The 23,878-nt window shown below is 37.7% G+C and overlaps 1 protein-coding gene across 1 annotated transcript in view; it reads right to left on the reverse strand.

Moving 5' to 3' along the window:
• Positions 1 to 3,543: 3,543 nt before the first annotated feature.
• The window catches only part of PARG (poly(ADP-ribose) glycohydrolase), a 126,728-nt gene continuing 106,393 nt past the window's right edge, over positions 3,544 to 23,878 (reverse strand). Inside the window, exons 14-18 of the mRNA XM_067552474.1 lie at positions 17,935 to 18,013; positions 16,589 to 16,697; positions 11,517 to 11,622; positions 5,213 to 5,341; positions 3,544 to 4,312 (exon numbers count right to left, since the gene is read on the reverse strand). Of these exons, the coding sequence (XP_067408575.1) occupies positions 4,152 to 4,312; positions 5,213 to 5,341; positions 11,517 to 11,622; positions 16,589 to 16,697; positions 17,935 to 18,013 (584 nt within the window). The 3' untranslated portion in view covers positions 3,544 to 4,151. The remainder of the gene's footprint in view (positions 4,313 to 5,212; positions 5,342 to 11,516; positions 11,623 to 16,588; positions 16,698 to 17,934; positions 18,014 to 23,878) is intronic.

Consider the following 23,878-nt stretch of genomic DNA (forward strand, 5'->3'; position numbering starts at 1 on the left):
GACTGATTCATCGGGGTAGCACTTGTATTAGTATTACATGTAGCTGTTCATCTATTTGGGCTTCATTGATGCAGATCTTAAAACAATTTCTAGATAGACAGACAGACAGTCAGACAGACATAAGCTCTGCAGGGATTGCTAGAGTCTAAACCATTTTATATCAAACACTAAGCCTTGATGATAATTTGTATTTATATACATACATTTTTATATATCTTATACCCAATGAGTGATTACCCTATTGTACCTTTCTGTAATGAAGAAAATTGATTTTAAAATTCATTTAAGAAAAGACTACAATAATCATATAGTTCTCACAGCTTTCATGTAGTGGGAATGTCAAAGTGCTTTTACAAATTGATTGGGTAAACATATGACACACAACATTTGCTATTTAAATTTTTTTTGTTTTTTTTAATTGTTACTGTTGTATTTCCTACACTCAGTATATAGTGAATATCATAATACTGTGAATTGCTTGCCAATGGAAATTAAATAATTTTATAACCACTGAATGTGCACGTGCACACTAACACACGCTTTATTCAGTCACAGATACCTATAAAAATCACTTAGCTCATCCTTTAAATTTAGTGTAATCAACTTTTTTAAAAAATGCAGCAATTGATCAACACTGCTTAGCAACAGACACAACAGGAAAGAAGATTTAGGTAGACTATTCTTTGCTAGAATGTATTTTAATTGTTACACTAAATGGTAAATAGTTCCACATAGCCAATATTATACGGTGTAAACATACTGGAAACCTGAATCCATCTCAAATTTACCTCACATGATACATTAAGACAATAAATAATGAAGAGGACAAAGTTATGATCATCAGAATTGTTTTTATATTTTATTCCTACAAAAATCATGTACACAAGCATCCAGATCCAAAAAAAAAAAAAAAAAAAAAAAGTTGCATAAATTGCAAGTTTAAGAATGGGTCAATAATACTTCAATAATGTGGAAATTAGTATATTCAGCTATAGATACACAACTGGATAAATGCACCTCCTGACTGAGGAATTTAGGTACAAGAGTGGTAAATCGAACAGAGGCACTCTGTCCCCAACCTGATAATAAGATCACATTCCAATCTAATAGACTTCCCACCACTGTTACATATGAATCATTCTGGTTTGCAACTAAAACACAGTATAAAACAATTGTTGTGGTAGGAAGTTTATTTTTTTTTTTATTTGAACACCCCTATAAGAATTAAGAGAATAGGCTCAGCATTCCACAAACAGGTTACTATGAGTAAAATTCTAGCTTCCCAGACTGCATGATTAGTCCACCAGCACTCTCCATTTCTCAATATTCTGAGTACAGCACTGGAAGCTCCTCTGGCTAGCTAGAGTGCTCCAAAGAGTTCAGAAGTGAATGAGGCCGATTGGGTGGGAAAGAAATTAAGATGTAGAGCAAATATTACACTGACCCAAAGTTACCCTTTTGTCTTTGATGGAGCATCCTGGGCAGTTTAGTTTTCTCTCACATTAGAACGATGCTGGGAATATAATGCTCTTATTAACCCTGTGCTATGTTACTTCAAATCTTTACAACTGAATATAATCTTATGCTGAACTCAACATTACATTCAAGTGCCCTCACAGTATTCCCCCTTCAAAGACCAAGGATGGAAGGATACAGGAGATATTACTTCAAATTTATCAGGTGACTATATATAAGTTAAACAAATTCTGTATAGACAGGTGAAAGAGCACACAATAGTTTATTAACGGCATTTCAAAAAAAATATATGGAGGAACATACATTCTGATCTTGAATAGGTTGCTTTCTCTGGTCTACCATTATTTAAAACTCAGGGATTGAAGTAGTAGTATAATAACTGCAATCACTTGGATTATCCTGAAAGTTCTTGACACTACAGACATCTTAGTCTCTGAATTGAATACACTATGGTTCAGTCAGAAAACGAACTTGAGAGAATCTTCAGATAGTTAGAAATATTCTCCATTTCCATGGCCGAAGTAAGCTTTCATGTCATGTCACTGGTGGAGTTTGATCTACAAAACTGATTCCCCCCACCCTCAAAGATGAATATGCTTGTTTTCATTACGACTTATTTGTTTTTAAAAAAGGGGAAGTTATGCCCAATTATAAGACTTGCTGCTATCTTTTCTTCTAGTTGTTTAGGGCCAAATCCTGTTCACCTTTGCTATAAGTAATCCCAAATAGTAAAGTGAACAGGATTTGACACTTAGTTTCAATCTTCTGTACATATGTATGATCATGGTGTGTTTATTATTAGCAAAGCATTTGGACTCAAATCCAATCCTAAAACATGATCCCTAGATTTAAATGCCTGGTATAGAAGAGTTCACTATGAGCATTAACATCTCAGAGTCAGAATCTGAGCAATTCCTGGAACAGAAACATTCCCCTTAGTTCTAAAGTCACATGTAGAAACAAAATAAAAGGTGCTGAAATGCTATTCCAAGTCACTTGACCAAGATTTCTTTTTCAATTTGCTTTTCAATGGATTTGGGTGGACAGAAAGAACAACAGTTGGGAACTGTAGGGTTAAATCACGTGTGCCATAATGTATCAAAATACAAGAAATGCTGATGTTTTCTAATTGAACTATTAGCATAACTGTGAAGACATTTTACACAGCATCTGTAGTACTATTTTTTAAAATCCCAAATTTCCCACTAGTTCAGCTCCAACAGTATGAGCAGCAGTGGGAGTTTTAACGTAGGCTGGACTCTGAATGTGCACCAGTATTTTAAGCACCATGTTGTCTAAGCCTGTTCAGAGGAGGTCTACCAGACCTCACGCTGAAAATGTTGGTGGCCAGAAGTGCTTAACTGGTAGCAGCAGCAGCAATGAGAGTGGACAAAAAAGATTAATGTAGAGAAGGACATACTTTCCAACTTGGGACTAAGTTGTAGAATGCTTACCAGAAGCAAAACTTCCACTGAAATCAAACGATTTTGGCCAGTATATATTCTTGGGATATTGTGCTACAGTTACACTCCTGAAGTTCCTTGAAACTCATTCATGTATTTCTTTAATGTACAGCAGCATTCATTTTGGACTCATGGAGATGGTAATAGCACAATTTCTACACTACTTCTTATGACATACCTCCATTGTCATCTTTTTTATACTTCCAAAGGCGCACGCGGCGTGCACACACACCAGCTCCTACTAACAGTTGCTGTTTTAATTTGATTTCTTTTTTGTAGGATGACACCTGCCCACTGATGCTTAAGTAATTATAATGTCCTAATTTAATTTCTGTTGTGTGCACCTCTATAGACACCTAAATGTGTATCTGCATATATTCTAGGTATGGCATAAACAATATATGGTAATTGAGATATAGCTGTAAATCTAATGAACAGATGAATTCTAGCAATATCACAAATCACTGCAGCAAACCTTGAGTAATTTTAAGACACATCATCATGTTTAAGATGTTTAATGTTGTTTCTCTTTTTTCCTTATAGCCCAGCCCCCCCTTTTTCTCTTTCCCAGTTTAACTTCCTGTTATCCTGCTCTCCTCCTCAGAGTTCCAACAGCAGAAGAGTAGTTGTGGGTGCTGCTTTCATTTTTGCTTCCCCATAATCCTTGCAGTTTTTAAACTTTTACTTTTTATTTAATAATATTTAAAATTGGGAAGTTTTTAAAGCTGCAGAAATTAAAAAGTGGAAATTAAAGGCAAAAGTTCCATGGCTGTCCCAGGGATGGGCTGGAACTGTTATAATTTCCAATAAAATGGATAATTAGTAGGCTCTCCTAACATCACCCCATGAGTTACATGGCTGTGGATTTACTAGTAATCACTTTATACCAGAAATCTGTATATTTGATAGCATCTCTTAAAAAGAAAATTTTCACATGTAGACCAAAATCTGCTGAAAAACAAGACAACATGCAAATGCAAACAAGATTTACAAAACAAACCCTTTGTATATGTGGATGAATGGGGTTTATGTTGTATAAACAGAAAATCTCATCTCTGAAAGTTTGGTTTTAGATTGGGATACTTTATAGGATTACAAATGCAGCACTATATACACACTGATATTAAGTTAAGCTGGTCCATATATTATACCAGCAATTCACACAATGTATTAGAAGGAGAAGGGAAAAAATCCTCATCATACATTTTTATTTTAGTCATCAAAGTACAATCCTTTCTCATCTTCATCAGTGGAATCTGCATAGGATTCAAGGGTATTGTATATGAAAGGGTAAAGCTTCACATCTGGTCCTGGAGTAGAACAGCTTCTGCATTCCTCATTATAATATCTGAGCAACAGCCTGTAAACATCCCCTTGAAAATGAAAAGAAATAAAACCAATGCATTTTTCTAAAATTACTGCATCATACTATACGTATGTATATATTCACAACCAACAACTGTATACTAGCTACAGGCCAGAGTATCTGCATTTACATGGACTTCATGGCCAGGAGGAAGTGTTTAGGGGAAGTGAAGGGGCAGCAGCTCCTATTTCAGTGTGTGGGCTGGAACTTCAGTTCAAGAGGGGCTGTGCCATAGCCCTGCGATTTGCTAGCTAGTTGAAGACAAGGCTTTGGGTCCCCCTCAACTTCTCCATTCCTTGCACAAAACACATTGCTTGCACAACTCCTTGCACAAAATTACCTGAGCTCTGTGCAAGGAGCTAGGAATTTCATGGTAAAAGAACATGTATATACACATTAAAATTATAGAACAACAAAACTATTACAAAATGGAAAGACCTAAATTCAGAGTTCTGTTTCCCACAAAGAAATTAAAGACACCACTATCAGCTGTAAGCAGGGCAATGAAGGCAGCTTCTCCTGTACTGCCATTGGGACCCAATGACTTCAAATCTGGTATCAGGGCTTGTAGGATCAGGGCCATAATGCCATAACAGAATAGTACAAAAAACCAAAATGTGGGTCCTATTTGTTTTTGTTTTTAAAGACAAAAGCATTTCAAATTTTATTTAGAGCTTTGGCAGGCCTTCAGTTACCATAAACTAACTTATATGATGGCACATGTTTATTACACACCATTTTTGCAGTAATAGTTTCTTGTATAGGCCTACAATGTTGAGATTCCCTTTACTTGAGTTCAGCACTTTATGATGCTAGTGACTACATTTCTTACTATACAACAGTCACACTGGAAATAGATTTATCCCTCTTCGTGTTTCACAGTGGAGAGGCATTGTTTTATGCTTACCAACAGTTTGGCCCTTCTCAGTGAGAAAGGTGTGCATACTGTAAATCTCTCTCATCAGCTCAGCATCTCCAAAGGTAAAATAAACCACATCTCGTCCAGCCTCAGCAGCTGCCAATATTTGTATTAAGGCTGCCAAAAAAAGAGGGAAGGGGGGCAGAGAATATAGAACACAGGTAAATATAGAATAAGACAATTTACTATAGAAGTAGAATAATTTGTGGCCTAAATTTAAGGTTGGGAGCTTTCACAACTGGTAGCTACACTGCCTACCATTCCCCATCTGGAGATCTTAAAGCCTACTTTTTGCAAAATTGCAAATATCATCCCACTTCAAACAAACCAACCAACCAACCCAAAAACGAAACTGAGGCTCAGGGCAGTTAAGAATTTTTCCAAAGACACATTAGGCCAGATTCTGCTCTCTTGCATCAAGTTGTATCTTGATGTACAAGTAATTCTCTTGAAGTAAATGGGCCTATTCAAGTAGGGCTCAATTATGAGCTGACTACTGTGCCTGCATTGTGGATTAAGAGAATACAGGGTATCTCCTCACTCCTCTGTGTGAGCTGCCGGCATTGCGGGTCACAAAGCCAGAGGGCTGCAAAGCAACCACCACTGAGCAAATATACCCACTCCCATACAGGTGGGCAGGGAGTGGGTGAAGCCCTCACTCCTCCCCAATGTATCAGCTGGCACGTCTGAGTATAAACAATGCCAGGAAAAGGGTTAGCATAGCTTCCTTCCCCCAGGAGCATGGGGGAAGCAGGGACCAAACTGTGAATCCCTCAACTACTGCAGCTACACACTGTCCTTTACTCAGTGCAGCTTGCCAATCTAGCCTGTAGTAAACTACTGCTCAGCATGAATGAAGGGGGCTCATCTGATCCCTAGAGAGTCCGTGGGAGAGCATGGAATGTAATCCAGGTTGCCAAACTCCCAGTTTTATACTTTACCTACTGGACTTCACTGCCTCCCAAGCTTTGACACCAGGTCTCTCTATGAGCTTGGGTACATTCTACTACTTAGCCTCCCTGTCTCAGTTTTTTTTCATATGGAAAACAGGGAGACTATTTCCTTTTGTAGAGTAAAATTTGTAAGTATTCATGTTAAGAAACTGTGATCGGCACCTTATGTATTATTTAATCACATGTTTAGCTCAATCTGCCTTATGTTCCAAACAATGAATCTCTATCAACTATTGAATCTATGGAGAGTTACCATTATTTCTCATCTCTGGACATATACTTGTGTGAGTATTAATCTTTCCATTCACAATGTCCATCATGGATTTTAATCGACTCTATACTTACCAGGTGGAAGGTGACAAAGAATTTTATTTTAAACAAATTAGGACTTATGGCATTGTCTTTGTATTGATAGTGGGTGGTGCAAAGCACACTAGAAAGGTATTCATTGTTCAGCTTTAAGGAGGAATCTTTCCCATTTTATTTAATGAGATTTAACATACTATGTGCTTTAATCAAAGAGCCCATGTAAACCCCTAACTAAATTATTAATTACGCTCATCACATACACAATCAATCTCAATTTGGGGATGATATTTTAATTAAAATACTAAACCAGCAGCCTATAGATTTGGTAACACTTCAGTAGTTCAGTTTTATAAAGGGCCCAATCTAACGAATCTTCACATTTAAGCCAAACATACAGTGCAACTGCAGAGAATTGCTTTCTGCTCTTGTTTTTGCTTTTAATTGCTAAAAAAGCAAATTTGGCACTCATGAATGCGAGAGACAAAGGAGCAGTGGCTTTAGTTAGACTTCACACAGGCTTTTCATTGTGCAAGTCTCCCCTTTCTCTTCTTTTATCTCTACTAGGACCTGATCCAATGCCCTTTGAAGCCAATGGGAAAAAACCTCCCTTGGGTTTCTCACTTTACTTTTTTTTTAAAACAGATTTTTCCAGGTTAGTGAAGTTTTTAAGAACACTGATCTGGGTAACTGAGAAGTATCTTGCCTCTCATGTAATTACAAATGACATACAAAATTAAAATACATTGACACAATACTATGAAGGTAATGAACATTTACCATTTATTTTAATTACCTCAGACCTTGCTCTTCACATTTAACTGAAACATACTGGGCTAGTATTTTAAAACTATCAAGAAAGAATTATTTTCAATACAAGAAGCCTCACTTCAGATTTTCCCCCCCAAATATCACAATGGAACCATGAACCTTAACAGGAGAATTTCAACAGTAATGAAATATACGATTATGATAGGTTATCAGATTTTGCTAAAGAAAAAACTAAGTCAGCCTGGATAAAAGTGTTCCAACAGGAATCCATGGAATTAATGGCAGAGCTACTTCCTGGAACTGTATGAGAGAGTGTAGATGCCAAAAAGCTCTTATGCAAAGAACATGGGACATGGACATGGGAACAATGCTGATGACAATGGCTGGTAGACTACAGCAAGTCAGAGATCCACAGGATAACTGTATGCATATCCTTAATCCTTTCCAGTACATACAGTATATAAAATGCACACATGACAATTAGGGAATAGAAGCATGCAAATCCTCTATAAAAAGGAGCTTAGCATTAAATGCTACACAGTGCAGTTCAGAAAGATAAACAAACAAAGCCCTCTCCATAATATTAAAGCAGAATTTTTTGAAAGAGGCAAAAAAAGTGCATTGTTATGAGCTGCCAATTCTGTGGTGATCTTAAATCAGTTATAGCATCACCTCATGCTAATCACATTTAATACAAAGTAGAAATTAATCCAAATCAACACCTTGCCTCCAAACATGCCAATCTTTGGGAAAGTTTAGATGTGGATCCAAACTTTGTAGCTCAGTTGTATCTCTAGCTGAGAGACAGACACACATTATCATCAGGTGATAAACTCACCTTTTAAGTATTCAAAATATCTGCACTCACATCTGAAGATCATTGAAATAAAGTCATAAACTAGCTGAAATCTACTTCAAAAAGTCTTATTTAACATAGCATTCCTCTATTTATAATCAGGAATAATTCTGTTTCTTTAGACTTCAGCATTGCATTGACAAGGAATTCACTGAGACCTTGATTCAGACTGTATTTTATAGCTTTTCTTTAATGCAGGACACAATCATATTGGAGTGTGATCGCTTTTGAAACAAATGTACAATTTTGTTTATTTAAAAAAATTTAAAAAAAAAAATTAAGCTGTCCAGAAACTTCTGCAGAATCTCTTGCTAGAATGTTTGGAGACAAAGGCGGCCATTTTGCGTTTCTAATCATCTATGAAAATGAATTCATATCTCAGACATGAATCTTTGCATTTCTGAACACACCTACAAACACTGGTCAACACCACACCAAAAAGAGCTACAGAAATATATCCAAAAATGTCTCATCAATACACAAGTTTCTAATTTCTAAAGTTGCTTTTTCATTGCCATATATTGTCAGATTTAAGCCAGGCTGTAAAGTCTACAATATCAGTTTCTTTTAGTTCATAAAAAAGATAGATGACTGATAATCTTACATTTATATAATCCCTTCCATTATGAAGGATCCTAAAGCTCTTTACAAACTTAAACCAATAAACTTTTCCTCATCACTAAAAATTCAGCCACCACTAGGATTAAACCATTCCCAAATTTCATAGTGCAAACAATGGTACATAATGTTTTAGGACAGGATGGGAAATTATCTTTTGCACTTGAAATCATATAGGGAATTTGCATGGGAGAATGTTATAAGCAGTTTGCTTTCCTGAGAATCGAAGTGGTAATCGCTGGCTAAAATCAATCATTGGATTTTAAATGATCACAAAGTGGTCAAGTTCTTAGTTTTGTCCCATGTTTTATTCAAAAAGGCTGTTTTAACTCTCCAAGTACGAGATCAGCACTGACTCAGAAAAAAATGTCACACAGTGAATCATACCACCTCTTGTGCAGCACCTAGCCATTTCCTAATTCTACCAACCAAGTACTGACCTAACCAAACCCAGCTTAGAGCCTGATCCAACTCTAATTGATGTCTTCCCACCAATTTCAATGGATCAGCCCCAAAGTTTATAATTGCTCACGGAAGCATGGCATAAAGTTAGAGGGTGTACATGTATATATTCTGATCTAGACTCTCAACACATAGCAGCAGCAAAACCTGCTTTCAAGTGGTACTAAATTGAGAATCTCAGTTCTGAAAAATCATTGATACAGAAAGTAAGGCAAATTCCACCAACAGTTAGAGAAAATGGCTTGTTTTCTCTTGCCAGACCAGAGATGGTTATAGCACTTAGCTTAGTGGAGATCAGTTTATAAACATTTTCAAATATCCACAGACCACAACAATAGTGAACAAAACCAAAATACACTATATGCACATACATGTAATTTTAACTGAAAAAGCTTATTTATTCTTCATAATTATTTATATTTGTTCACACACACACACACACACACACACACACACACACACACACACACACACACTTATCATGCTCTTATATTCTCACTCTCTCTGACATTCTTCTGTAATTTTCATATATTAAGCACTGCATTGGTGTGGGTTTTTTTTTTTTTTTAAAAGGCAATGCCTCTCTCCTTCTGGGCCACCCTAACAAATCTGTTGGGACGGTCCTGCTAGCTCTCCCTAGACTAGACCTCTGGGTGATTGGAAGAATGGTATTTTCAATGAAGAACCATCAATTGTAAAATTCAGGTCCACTGTTGGTCCAATCATGCCTTAGTCAAGTGTTCATTATTTCTAGCAAAATCCCATACATTTGGGTTACACTGGGATATTGCATTTCAGACTAAGAAGAGTTCTTATGCAAATTAAAACATTTATTAAAACTCCCTAACTTGAACTGTCCCTCAAATATGATCACAGACTGCAGCAGATTTGGCTTTGTATTGATGGCTTGAATTTGGTAATCTATTTTATTTAATGGAAAACACAAAAACAGCTGTCACAAAATCAATGAACGCAGAGTGAAGAATAGGCTGTCGCTGAGTAACACACATCTGGAAAGAAAACTAATGAAGCTGGCAGCTTGAAGATCATGATGCTTACATTTAGTTTCTAACATGACCACCTAAAATATTCAGTAGGCCATAGTTATATGTCAATTTCTGTTAAGATTTAAAATGATGTTAAATGATAACTATACAGAACTAGATTCGGGATTTACTAATCCAGAATCCAAACAAGTACTTGTTTTGCAGGTATGCACAAAGTGGGGAGCAGTTCCAAATTAATCCAGGACATTGGGGTCTGCTGCTATCTGAATGCCTTGTTTAAGGACAGGGCAAGAGAAATTGAGGGATTTTGTTGCAAGGAAGGAGAAAGACTGGGGGTCCCAAAAATACACTTTGCCTTTTAGAATGCAGAGATTAAAAGGCATTTATAGAGGCTTCAAAGGAAGCTATATGTCCTGTCCTTTCCTTATGAGGATGTCAGTTATGTTGCACTGACAATTGGTGCCCACAAAGTGGTAGGGGAGAAAATGGGGCATAAATTCTCATAGAATGCAACTCATTCTTATCAACAATCTCCAATATCATACTTAACATTTTAGATCTTCAGAGGGCTACACAGACATAACTCATTAACCCTCATGTGGGTTAGATTAGCAGGTTTCAACCCCATTTTGCTCATATTAGGTATCTGATTATGGCAAGAGCCTCTAATGCTTTTTCTGTAAAATCATTGCCAACATACACTGGATAAATAAGAAAACAATGAGAATAACATTTTAACAGATGGAAAAAACAAAGAGCAAGGCAAACTCTAGCTGCAAACTGTGCTTGAAAATTATTGCAGGCACTATTTGGCAACAAAAATTATTTGCATTTTAGGTCATTTAGGTATCTAAGCACGGTACCTGATTTGTGAGTACAACTAGGTATTTAAGACAGCTTTGAGAGTCCATAAACAGAGGTCCACTTAAGGTTAGGCTGAAAGTTTCACCCACAAAGGTTTGGCCCAAAGCGATCATGTGCCAGTGGTGGCAACAGGTTTAAAAGTCAAATACTTGGCTCCCATTCCCATGCTCAGTCCATTTGATCTTGCCTATCAAAATAGTATTAACTCCTCTTCCCACTATAATGTGCAAAATACTAAGAACAAGCACATTCCTTTTTGGATTAGTACTATAGATGGTTTTAGTTCTACTCCAACCCTTGACAAGCAGCTTGCTATGAAAACTCATTTCAATTTTTGGGATTCTTAAAGAGGGAGGAATAAAATCTTATTTCCTTGAAAACCAAAATGTCCAAGCATCTAAAACACAAAGCTTACTTCTGCTTGACATTTGAGTCTTTCTATTGCTATTATTTACCTTTCAATCTGGAATCGCCTCCAAAGGCACCACATCCCCAGTTTCCTGTGGCTACTGCTGAAAGATGCTGAGGGGAAACAGCAGGTCGAGCAAAGCCACAGTATGCCTGCAAGCAGACAAGAGGCACATCAGCAGAGGAAATTTTGACAATAGTTCTAATGTATATCTAAGCTTGGTGTTCAGCATTTTCATTCTACTGTTTTCTGGTAACCTAAAATTCAATATAGCTTCAGGCTGGCTTAAAAACGAAAGTTAACACATTAGCTTGTTAGCAAATTAGCAATGATAAGCAATGGAAACATTTAAAATGAAAGTTAGATAGGAAAACAAAATCCTAGCTATTTCTCCCATGTCCTATGCAGAATCCCAAGAATATCTGTAAAACAATGTCTCATTCCATAAGATCCCAAGACACTTTACACATTTAAACTTAATGTGTACTCTATATTTAGCAAAAGGCCACTTGGCCCACCACTGAAATCTTTCTGGTGAAATGTGGATAGTTAACACATAAGCTACACTATGCTACAGTTTCTCACAGAAAGAGGATACCTGTATTCAGCTGAAACTGGAGAGAGCATTTAGGTAAATGGGAAGTAATTTCTTAAACAGAATGTGGCTGAGGCACTGGGATTAACCCTACTTGTATGGAAAGTGTCATGATCTCTTTAAATTACCACAGTGGTCAAGGCCTAGCTTTTCTGTCTCATCTGAAATCACTTCCAGTAGTACAGTATCAGGACCCAGCATGCTGAGACTTCAGTTCACTATCTACTCAGAAGGAAGAGTACCACTTCCGGAACCACATTCTGCAGGTTTCTTAGAGGGCTTACATCCAAGCACAGGTATTCAAAGCTTTTCTGCATAATCGCCTTTACCTTATGCACCTCCTGCTGCGTTGGGCCCTGCATAATTGTCACCTTTCAAGAACAAGGAAGTATTTCATTTCTGGCTTTCAGAAAACTAAAGGTTAGATTATTTATAGGTTTAAAATAGAGGAATCTTTTATTACTGTGCCTTTTTCATATACCAGTACTATAAGGTTAATAAAAATTGTGCTGTTTTTTAAAGTTTTTATTTCTTTGTTTGTTTTTTGTTTTGGTCTTTTGATCACCCAGTTGTTTCTCATAAAGGTGTAAAATCTCTTCTCACCAGTTAGCCAATCAGAATTTAGAGATGATGACACAGAAAGGAACAATTTGTGATTTACCACCTACTACAGCAATCAAAAAGACAAATGAAACTCTTCTGAGCCAAGTAAGCAAAATGACCTTACAAGAAAAGGAGACAAAATTTTCCCAGCACTAAGTTAAATGTAATGAGGCATTTTTGTGATTGCTTGTGAACTGAAAACTTGAAAGGCCTATTACTGATCTACACATGAAATATTCTGAGACCATTACAGTAGGTTAAACCACTATGTAACAGCAGGAGAAATCTATCCCATGTTCTTTAAAGCCCTCAAATTAAGAATAAAATACACAAAAGTTACCTTAAAATACTGGTCTCGTATGATATGAAGTAAGGAATGGGGAGAAAAATCTGACAGTCATTCACAAAACTTGGATAAAGAAAGATGCTTCTACAAAAGACCCATGTAGAAAAAGGGCAACTCTCTACATGAAATTTGTACAAATGTATAAAAATGTATTGACCACATCTGATACGGATTAGTAAACCTGTTTTTTACCACCATATAGTCTGTAAATTCTGACAGATATTAGTTATAATTTGACAGTACACGATTATTCAAGGTTTACAACAGAGAGCTTACACAAGAGTTCACAAATTACCTGTTCCATCAGATGCATGTGGCTTTTTATAGTCTCTCTCAAGTCAGAAATATTGGTATACTCAATGACTGGAGCAAGTTTGTGAAAAATGATATCACCTAGCAAACCATTACATAGCTGTGAGGAAAATAAACTTCACCAGATGAAAGAACTGCATCTGTATTGGAACAAGACAACCTTTTTGTTCCTATGTTTGTTTATTTGTGGGAAAGAGTGAGACATGTATACAGAGAAAATACATGGAGAACATGGAAACTGCCTTTACATTTTCTCTCGCTGTCCTATCTAACAACAGATGGAAGAGCGCCAGAAGTAGCGAGTTGAGTGCCTGAATGGAGTACGTGACACTGCTCCACAATGACCCATATAGCCAATATAAGGGTGGAACTGTCTTGATCATAAATTATGTCAAATTTCTAAACAATAAGTGATGCTCTGCGGGAAATTACAAATATCAACTTACATCTTGATAATTTAGCTAATAAGTATCACCAGGGACAGACTATTATTAACTAGCACTATTCTAAAGGGAATCATGAGGATAATACAGTAGCCATGTGTACTGACTATCTTACTATTCCATTCCTTGCATTGTGTATTTGAAAATCTTAATATTGAACTCAGGCACAATGGATGCCTTAGAATTCTAAATAGCTGATCTTTGACATTAATCAACTTTTTTCAGGGATAGGTTAAACTGAGTGTTCAGACAGTTATGAAACCAAAGAATTAAAGTTATCTTAAGTTTGGTTTAAAAAAATTATATATTTGCTTTACAGTTTGTGGCTAGTAAGCAGAAAAAGACCCTAATCAGCAAATAAAGGAAGGCTGTCAGAATAATTAGTAGTATTACTTGTAGGGTAGGAAGGATATAGGGTTCAAATAACAACTAAAAATAAAAAGCTGCAGTAACAAGACAAAGAAAAACTGTCTTAAAACCAGGTCTTTTTAAAAGAAACAAGCTCAAACCTTCCCACTGTTCTGCTAGTAAGCAAAGAGATGGGGAGGAGACAATAAAGGAAGGAAAGAGGCAAAGACAGACTGCTTCAAACTGGGTTTTTGCTACAGCTAGCAAGTTAGCTGAAGGGTATAAAGAGAGCCATGAATCTGAAAGTCCTTTTTCAAACCCTACCTGATCATTCTGGAGCTTGCCAGGATGTTTTTTCCCTTAGGTCTGGCCTATTTGTAAATATACTGATCACATGTTTGTGAATACTTTGTTACTCTATTGGGTGTAGTGACTGCTCATCTTTAGGCTATAAGCATGTTTAGAGTAATTGTATAAAATACAATTTAGCTTTTGGACTTAATAAAGAAATATATGGTTAAATTAGTGTTTGGTGGTCTCCCATATTAATATTAATAATTTCAAATATTAATAATTCCAACACCAGGAATAGGTCTCAGCCCCAATCAGCTGCCTCTTGCGAAAACTAACTGACTGACAATTAACATCTGGCCCCACTTGAAGTAAGTGGAGCTTAAAAAAGGAGATACAATACCAACTTATAAACTAGGATCCTTTTAAAAAATAAAGTCACTCCATTAAATGTATCTTTCAATTATTTTCTAATGCTTAATAAGAGAACAGAGGTATATCAGAACAACTGAAGACAATGGATATTGTCTATCATTTGATGGGGTGCCAGTCTTGTATAAACAGATATTTGATGGCCTAAATACATACATTGTGTTTATGAATAAATGGTCTAATTAATTAAATCATAATACATGTTAGATGAGAAGAAATTGTAACACTTTTTGTTTGTTTCCACACCATGCAAAATTACCTCTCTTGGTTTAGATAAACTGACTGAAAACAAATGCAGAAAACTATTGCAATATACACTAGCAATATATTGTCTTCAAAAGGTATGGAGATTTCTAGTATGATTTAGTATAGAATTCCTCCTTAAATTTAAGTTTACCTTACTTAATGAAATGTAAAATCTATTCCACTCAGCAGTTGGCTTAGCTTTTTCCTCAAATATGATCAGCCAATCTGTGTTGAACTATTATTGCCTAACAGGAGTTCTAAACAGAAGAAAATGCATAAATCTACCCTAATATATGAAAGGATTTACACCTATCAATATGATTGATAACTTTAGTGCAACATCAAATGCATTGGGGTGGGCAATTTAGTTTTCCAATTAAACTGTCACTGAAGTTTACTAAATTCATTAATGTCTTTTTCAGGGCTTATTCCATTACCATCAGTGATGGAATGATATGATGAATGTTACTTTATACAGGGAACATAGGTTTTTAAACTAAATTAGTCTTGATCAGTGTACATCATTTTTTGAAAAGATTACCTTAAAAGTGGCATTTCCTTTTTTAGCTGGAAGATGAATGAAAAGCTTGCCTATACTTGCTTGAATTTACTTACATATATACAGTAGGACCTGATCCGGAAAGGTGCTGAATGCTTCAATTGCCACTTACGTAAAACAGAAAGTCAGGTTTCCCAGTGCCTTTCACAGTTGGACCTATACAGTACATATGCACACCTGCTAAAGGTTAATTCCATGGCACAGAAATTAATGAAAAACCTGCTTTTATTTATTTTTTTTTTTTAAAGTTGCAGCTAAAGATACCTGTAGCTGGATAGAATGTACAGTATTATCAGAATTCAATCAATGTAAACTTGGTTTCTAGATGGGATTGGGATCGGACCCATAATGAAGCAAGAGAATTCCTTCTCCAGTGTCTGACCAAAAATAGAGGCTTAAGTTGGATACTCAGTTAGCAGAGAAAAAATTAGTCCAGAATTCGGTCATGAATTAGAAAATGCGGGAGGCAGGAGGAGGGACGGGGATGGAGAAGCAAACGTCAGTATTGTTAACCATCAACTCTATAGAAACATGAAGCATTTGTACTTTGTTGTTTTTTTAAATTCTAGGGTAGACTAGATTCATTAGAGCTAAATCAATCAAATACAAATGGCAGGAAATATTGGTGGTAACTTTTTAGTTCTTGCCTTAGACTCTTTGAAAAACATTATTGGGATGATTTGGACAGAACTATTTGTTTCTACTTAGAAAATTAAAGAATGTATGCCAAGAGAGAAACCATTTACCAAAAAGCATTCCATCTGGCATGCTTAGATTTTAATCTTACTATTGCAAAATATCAAGTACGACTATTATGAAACGATACTGCAATTAGACAAGATGTCCCCTTGAAAGGAATTGTTGACGCTGCAAGAACTATTGGAAAGCATAACTCCAACATTAATGAAATGGCTGTAAATAATGGGTCTTAGAAGTTACTGGCCTTGTTGAGTTCTCTTCTAATTTTCTCAGGAACAAACTGATCAAGGAAACGTCTGAAGTGAAATGCATCGATAGCAACAATTTCAGTGCAGCGCCTCTGCCATTCATCCCTACATTGGGAAAAGGAGGACAGCAAAATTATGTTTTATATTGTTTGTATGAAGAAGATCAAAAATGAGTTACTCTCCAGGGTTTCTCCAATGGTAAAAAAAGTACAGAAATAATGTCAGAAAAGGTGATGGTATAGTATATATGATGGAGAACTCTAGTGAAATCAGGGGAGAGGGGAAGGGAAAGAGACATGAGGTCTCCCTATAGAAATCATTCATTACAATCTGAATGTCAGAACCTAAATGTTAAATAAACAATGTACTTTAATTATATTGACTGTACAGATGCAGTGTAAGGGCAAGAAAAAAGTGATTTAATTTTCTGTATTACTATATTACAGACACATCATGTCTGCTTCAAGAAGAGTTTACTTCTCCTAACTTGTCTTTGTCTTGTATTGAAGTCGTATTTTTGTGTATTCAATAATGTATTGTCAAAGAAACCATTCCAAGAATTGATGTGTGACTCAAAACTTTATAACTGATACAACAGGTTAACTCTTTCAGTAGGCTAAGCTACAATTACCTGTTTTGAAACACAAACATAACATCACCTTACTTCCCGGTGATGTGAAAATAAATTAATGTCTGTGAAACACTGATATTATGGTGATGAGGGTCATAAATAAAAATCCCTTTTAGTGTGTTACAGATTTTTGTACTGAAGACTCATAACTGCAGTGTAAAAGTTATGAAAGTGTAAAACTTTCATAGATATATATAGCTCAGGCTTTTGGCATGTAGCAAAGTAATGATCAGCAGTGAAACAGTACATGTTGATAAACTCATTAGATTTCAGATTTAGCACCCTTTCTGAACAGAGGCAATTTATGCCTCTCTGAGCTACTGTTGCAAGCTGTACAGTCCCAGGAAGACAATAGTGTAACAGTTTACACTTGGTTCCTCTTTGAAAGGTTTTCTTTGGAACCGTAACTGCTAGAGGCATTTTTTAAATTAATGCATAATTACCTCAAATTAGCCTGTTGCAAAGAATGGCCCTCCCATAGAATATTGCCCTCCCATAGAATATATTGGTCTTATCTATAGCAAAGCATCTGTGTGTTTTGTAGCAGTTATTCAAAACCCAATTGGTCAGTTCTGTAAAAGAAAAGCTAAAAAGGTGTCATTGAGAGCTGGAGTTCAAAGTTCATGATAGTTTCTTTACTCTTTTTTCAGAAATAAAGGCTAAACTTTAATTGTAAAAATGATCTCAGCTACACAACAATGAATGTATTACCTTGGGGTATCATCTTCATGGCTTCTTGCCCATCGGTATGTTTCTGCATAGCCTGTATATTCACTGTATTGCTCAGTACCTGAAATAAATCATTTGTCAGATTATACACGTAATTTACAGATGTTTCTCTTCTTAATACATTGCAGCCCTCCAAGGAGTCTTCAATCCTCTGAATATATGTGCAACTTACTTTAATACTAACGGGAGCTACATATGAACATTAAAGGGCAAACTGACCCCCATATAATCAGTTTGAGTCTCTTTTCCACATGGGATAGTAAGTATCCAACATAGGCAATCACAACTGCAGGTCTCTCTTACTGATGTCCACAAGTCCTAACATACATTTAATTAAATGTAGTTCTCAATCTCCCCAGTCCAGAGTGAAACTCACCAGGAAAGACAGCAGGTTGAGGGCTGGGGATGCAGAGCTTGGGAGTAACAAGTTAATTTTTGGCAGGGAGTGGGGTTGGCATTGGGGGAGGACAAGGGTTAACCCAACACATAATTTTTCCAATAAACTGCCATTTTTACTTTAAGTTTTTACTGGGAAATGTCTAATTAACGAAAAGACTAGCTGTCTTAGCCACAGGGTTTTGTTTGTTTGTTTGAGACCCAAGTAAAGAAAACTAGTTTGTAAAATTTAGTAGAGAGAAAAGCCTGAGAAAAGTGTCTGGTTAACATAATTGTGATGCACTGACAGCCTTATTGTAATGGAGGGAAGCTGTCATGCTTGATCAACACAGAAGACCAAAAAAAGGTTGCATCGTCTCTGTCACTTTTCCCTGTGATGGGCACAGAACAATCAATGGTTCTTTCATATAAGCAAGAATATTTCAATTTTAATAATCGGACAATGATTTCTAATCTAGATTGTTGCAAGTTCAGAAATTCCACTCTAAACATTCTTTAAGAAGGGTAAAATTATTAACTGTAGGAGTTTCTCTTTCAACAGGCAATTCAGTTAGGGCATTTTTTAAATACCAGGAGTCAGCAGAGCAAGAGAAAAGGAGGGAAGAAAATCATAATATAATGACAGGGTTTAACAGATTATTAGAACCCATTAGTACGTAATTCAGTTCCTTAACATGACATGAATTATTTATTCATTCAAACCAGGAGCTACATGAGCAGTAGGTTCACAGGGGCATAGATATTGAAACAAGTACATATTACAATGACAATAAAATACTCCACTATTCACAATGCAATTACACTGTATTAACCACCATTCACTGAAAGACTGGAATGATAACCCTACGGAAGGAAACACAATAAGACGAGGGAAATGGGATCTTAGAGAATAGTATATTTTCATTGGGCAATTTAAATTTCTCTGAAATAAAGTCTAGAAAATACATGAAGGTGTAAGGGCCAGTAGTTATTAATGACCTGTGACAGGAGCCCTGGGCATCCAGTCTGCACACCTTAAAAATAAGTACCTCTGGTCTAGGGCTGTCTTACACGGGATGATTGTCATCTTGGACCTCAGACTCCTCACTGCCACTTTCACTATGCCTGTACCCCCACCTGCATTCCACAGTTCATCACCTGTCAATTCAGTTGTGGATTGTTAAGGGAGTGTATAATCTGTGTCCCTGATGCCTCACTCAAAGTTCTGATTGCCCCAGGTCACGCTCCTCTTCACCTCCAGTAATGCCCTCTCTTCAGCTGTACTACTCTGGTTCACCAGCTGATACACTTGTTCTAATGAACCATAGATTCTTTTTGCTTGACTGAGGGACAATACAATTGGCTGACTCACCACTTCAGTGTAGACAAGACCTTAAATTATTCATCTCACCATCTTTTCCTTCATCTGTTATTTAACTTCTCATAAAATAGCCTAATTCCCTCCACCCGCTTTGAACTGCAGCATTTTACATTTTGAACTTAGTAAGTCACAATACATGCCAAAAAAAAACTATGTTAAAAGACCATTACTAAGGTTGCTAAGTCAAGCATTCAAAAGCTAGGAAATGCCAGAATTAAGGTGCTTTCTGTTAATTTGTTTGTGTGTATGCATTATAATACTGTCTAATTATATGCTCATTGTGTCACTTTGGGGTACACCCAGACCATTAAGTTGTGTCATTGTTTTCCCTATAACCCTGGGTGCTTCTGTGCCATGCAGCTCTGGCTTAGAGTGCTGACACCAGCTGCCTGCTTATGGAACAATGACCTCACCCTGGCTTCCATCAGCATGGTTACTCCTAGAGGGCGATACCAACAGCCCTTCCAACATCAAGTGTCCCTTAAACCATCTCTTCTGCAGTGGTCAGCCCCTCTTCTCACTGTAGAGCTCTTTAAAAAAAAGCTTTATCAAGTTCAGTGCTCCTTTAACAGACAGTACATAGCACGAGCCAATTAATTTGGCTGAGACTCTTACCCTTCAGTTTGACACACTGCACTGAGATGTAATCTTGTTTTATTACACAACCATTTATTATCGAAGAACATATATTTAAGTTTTACCAAGTAAAAGGAATTGAGATTGAAATGGTTACAAACAAACAAAAGTAAAAATATACTTCTAAGACTAAAAAACCTAACTTAAACTAGAATCTTTTATTCAAAGTAAGTTTTGCACAACAGCTGTTTTTCAAGCATGGCTTGCTAGTTTCGAGCCAGGATCTAACACAGAATGCAAAGAGCTTTGTTTCTTTGACTCTTCAGGTAAAGGATGCCAAAATGGCGCGCTCTCTTGGTCTCTGATTGTATCTTCCAAAGTTCAATGACTTTGCTTCAGGAGGCAGGAAGGTTTCCTGGAGCTGCAGCTTCCATCCCCCACTGAGTGTGTTAAGTGGTCATCCCACACACTGGTTTGCCTGATGGCTTTGTCTACCTTGCATATAAATGTAATTTAATTGTCTCTCCTTGCTCAACTTACTTTGGAGACACATTTAGGCACTAGGAACCACATTCCTTTGTCTAGGAAAGGGTGACTTAAGCCCTTCCTACCAAACACCTTTTAAGAATGTATTTCCAGCACATATTTATAATCTTTCATCTATGACCTGTACATTCACCACCCAATAATATTAATCACCAGTGTGTCACCAGTTCATATATGATGCCTCACATGCCACTTTTTAGATACCCATTATGACAGTGAGTTGGGGTACACAGAGCTGGTCTGGCCAACTGAGGCTAACTGCTACATACCAAGGAGCTCATTGCTCTCTGGTATTGGGGTGCTCTCAGGGTCACAATCATGTACTATATTTTTCCAACAGCACCCCTTTATCATTCAGCACACAGGATGGACAGTGCTCAAACTAATGAGCAGCTATTCATTGTTTTCTGCTCAATGTGTGACCCTCCACCTCATTTACTGCACTACTGAAACCCTGCTCTAAAGACAGAATTATACATCTCCTCATGGGCTTTGCTATGGCAATCATCAGTATAGTATCCGAGTGTTTTAGAAACCTACTTTATTTTCACAACATGCCTGAGAAGTGAGGGGGTGACACTATCCCCATTTTACAGATGAGGAGGTGAGGCACAGCGATATTAAGATTAAAAGCATCTATTGTCGGATGCCTGATTTGATATGCTTACAAGTTGCTTTTTCAGAGTATTGGTATTACACAGTACTTTATATGTTCAAACCACATCTCCCATTGACCAAAGCTGCAGCTGTGAATGCTCAGCAATTCTGGAAATCAGGTCCAGGGTCTCAAAATGGGCACCCAGAACATGAGGAACACACAATTAGTGACCACCTCTGAAAAGTCTGATTTAAGTGATTAACTTGGCATCACAGAAAAACAATAAGGCCAGGTCTACACTCAAAAGTTAAGTCAAGCCAGCTAGGTCATTCAGGGGTGTGAAAAATCCACGCCCCTGGAGCAACTTAGTTAAAGTAAAGTAATCGCTGATGTAGACAGTGCTAGGTTGACAGAAGAATTCTTCCATTGACCTAGCTACAGACTCCCGGGGAGATGGATTACCTAGGCTGACGGGAGAATCCCTCCCATCACTGTAGCGAGCACTAGAAGCACTAGAGCAGCATAACTGCAGCTTCTCTGCTGTAACGTTTCAAGTGTAACCAGCCCTATGGCAGAGATAGGGATAGAATCCAGTTTTCCAGGGTAGCTTTCAAGTATCTTAACCACAAGACCCTCTTTTTTTCTCCCTCCCTCTGCCTCTTTACTATACACCTTCCAACTTTGCAACAAATGAGGCAGGCATGCTGCAGACAACAGCCTCCTTCACGACACAACCTTTATTCATCCCCAAAGCAAGTTCAACCTGTGCACTGGATTTCCCCAAATTTGATCCCTTCTGCGCAATCCTAGTCCTGCCTCTTTCCCATCCCTGGATCCTTGTCCCAGTCCCACTATCCTATTCTACCCATCCCAATTCCCATTCTTCAGGCTTCTCATGACCGTCGCAGTCTCCTTGCACAGCTACTACTAGTCTTCCCCTCTAAGCTCCTTTCCAAGTCCCAATCTCTCCTCACGACTCCCAGCTATTTCCTCCTTCCCACTTCCTGTCCCAATCCTCCTGCCACCCCAACTCCTGCAGCTGTGGTAGGTGCCCTTTCTCGATGAATGTCCTGATTCAGCAGCTCCTCGCTGTCATAGCTCCATTCATGGGGAAATGGCTCATCTCTGGCTTCACAAAGATTGTGAGGAGCACAGCAAGCCACAGTAATGAGGACAGCACTGATGACACTGGCATCCAAAACAATCTGTAGACATCTCCAATGGGATTTTAATCTGCCAAATACACATTCAACACCATTCTACACCTGCTGAGAGTGTAATTAAACTGCCTTTTGTCAGGGCCTCTGAAATTAGGATACCCTTTCATAAGCCAAGGCAAAAGAGGATACATGAGGTCCCCCAGAATAACAGGGGGACATTAACCCCATTTATGACAATGTCATTTGGTGGAAATGGTGTCCCAAACTGTCCATCGATGTAGGCTTCCAATTGGCGAAAAACTTTGGCATCATGACCATTTCCAGTACACCCATGTTGACACTCATAAATCAGCCTTTGTGGTCTACTAGTGTCTGCCTAACAATGGAGTAGTCCCCTCTGTGGTTTATGTATTCATGTGCTGCTCCTTGATGAGCACAAACTATGGGCATTGAGTCCCATCAACAGCCCCAGCACATTCAGGAAACCTCCTTCTTTCAAAGCTAGCAATTGCCACAGAAGTATCTTTAATGCCTGCCTCCTTGGGGTAAGCCACACATCTAATTGCCTCAGAAACCTCTGCCACCACTGTATCCACAGTCAATTTTCCAACACCAAACTGATTGGCAACAGATCTATAGCAGTCTGGGGTAGCCAGCTTCCAGACAGTTATAGTGACATGCTGCTGAACTGGTCAGGGTGACCTCACGTGTGTCTTTATGCTGGAGAGTCAGGGTAAGCTGCTCACAAAGCTCCAGAAATATTGCTTTCTTCATGTGAAAATTCTGGAGCCACTGCTGTTCATCCCAGGTCTGCATGATAATCTGATCCCTACAGTCTGTGCTTATGGCCCTGCGCCAGAAGCATCAGTCTACATAGGGGGAATCAGCGGCTATGCGAAGTGTATTCAAGCTGCATCAGCCAGTGCGAATCTGCCATGCCAGGGTACTCCACCTCCTCCTGCTCCATCATGAAATCTGTCAGGTGCCTTTAGTGGATCAGAAAATGCCATTGAAATGTCCACAAGCACCTTACGGAAGCTTTGCCCATTTCCTTATACATGACTGAAAGCGCAAGCGAGAGAAGTTCTTCAAAAGGCACCTCCTCCATGTTGCTGTCTCTTATCTGGAGGCACACAGACCAAAATGACTCCTTAGCAGGTTGTGCTGACAGGAAGTTCAAACGTAATGTGCAGGGTTAGCTGTAAAGTTTTCCCATAGCACATCATGGTCAAAAGGCTAGAGTGGCCACATTTCAAGAGGGGCACTCTGGGATATTATTGGGATATATGC

The sequence above is a fragment of the Emydura macquarii genome, unplaced genomic scaffold (genome assembly GCF_026122565.2).
Source record: "Emydura macquarii macquarii isolate MOO-44397 ecotype Brisbane River unplaced genomic scaffold, CSIRO-AGI_Emac_v2 contig_1390, whole genome shotgun sequence".
Classification (NCBI taxonomy): Eukaryota; Metazoa; Chordata; order Testudines; family Chelidae; genus Emydura; species Emydura macquarii.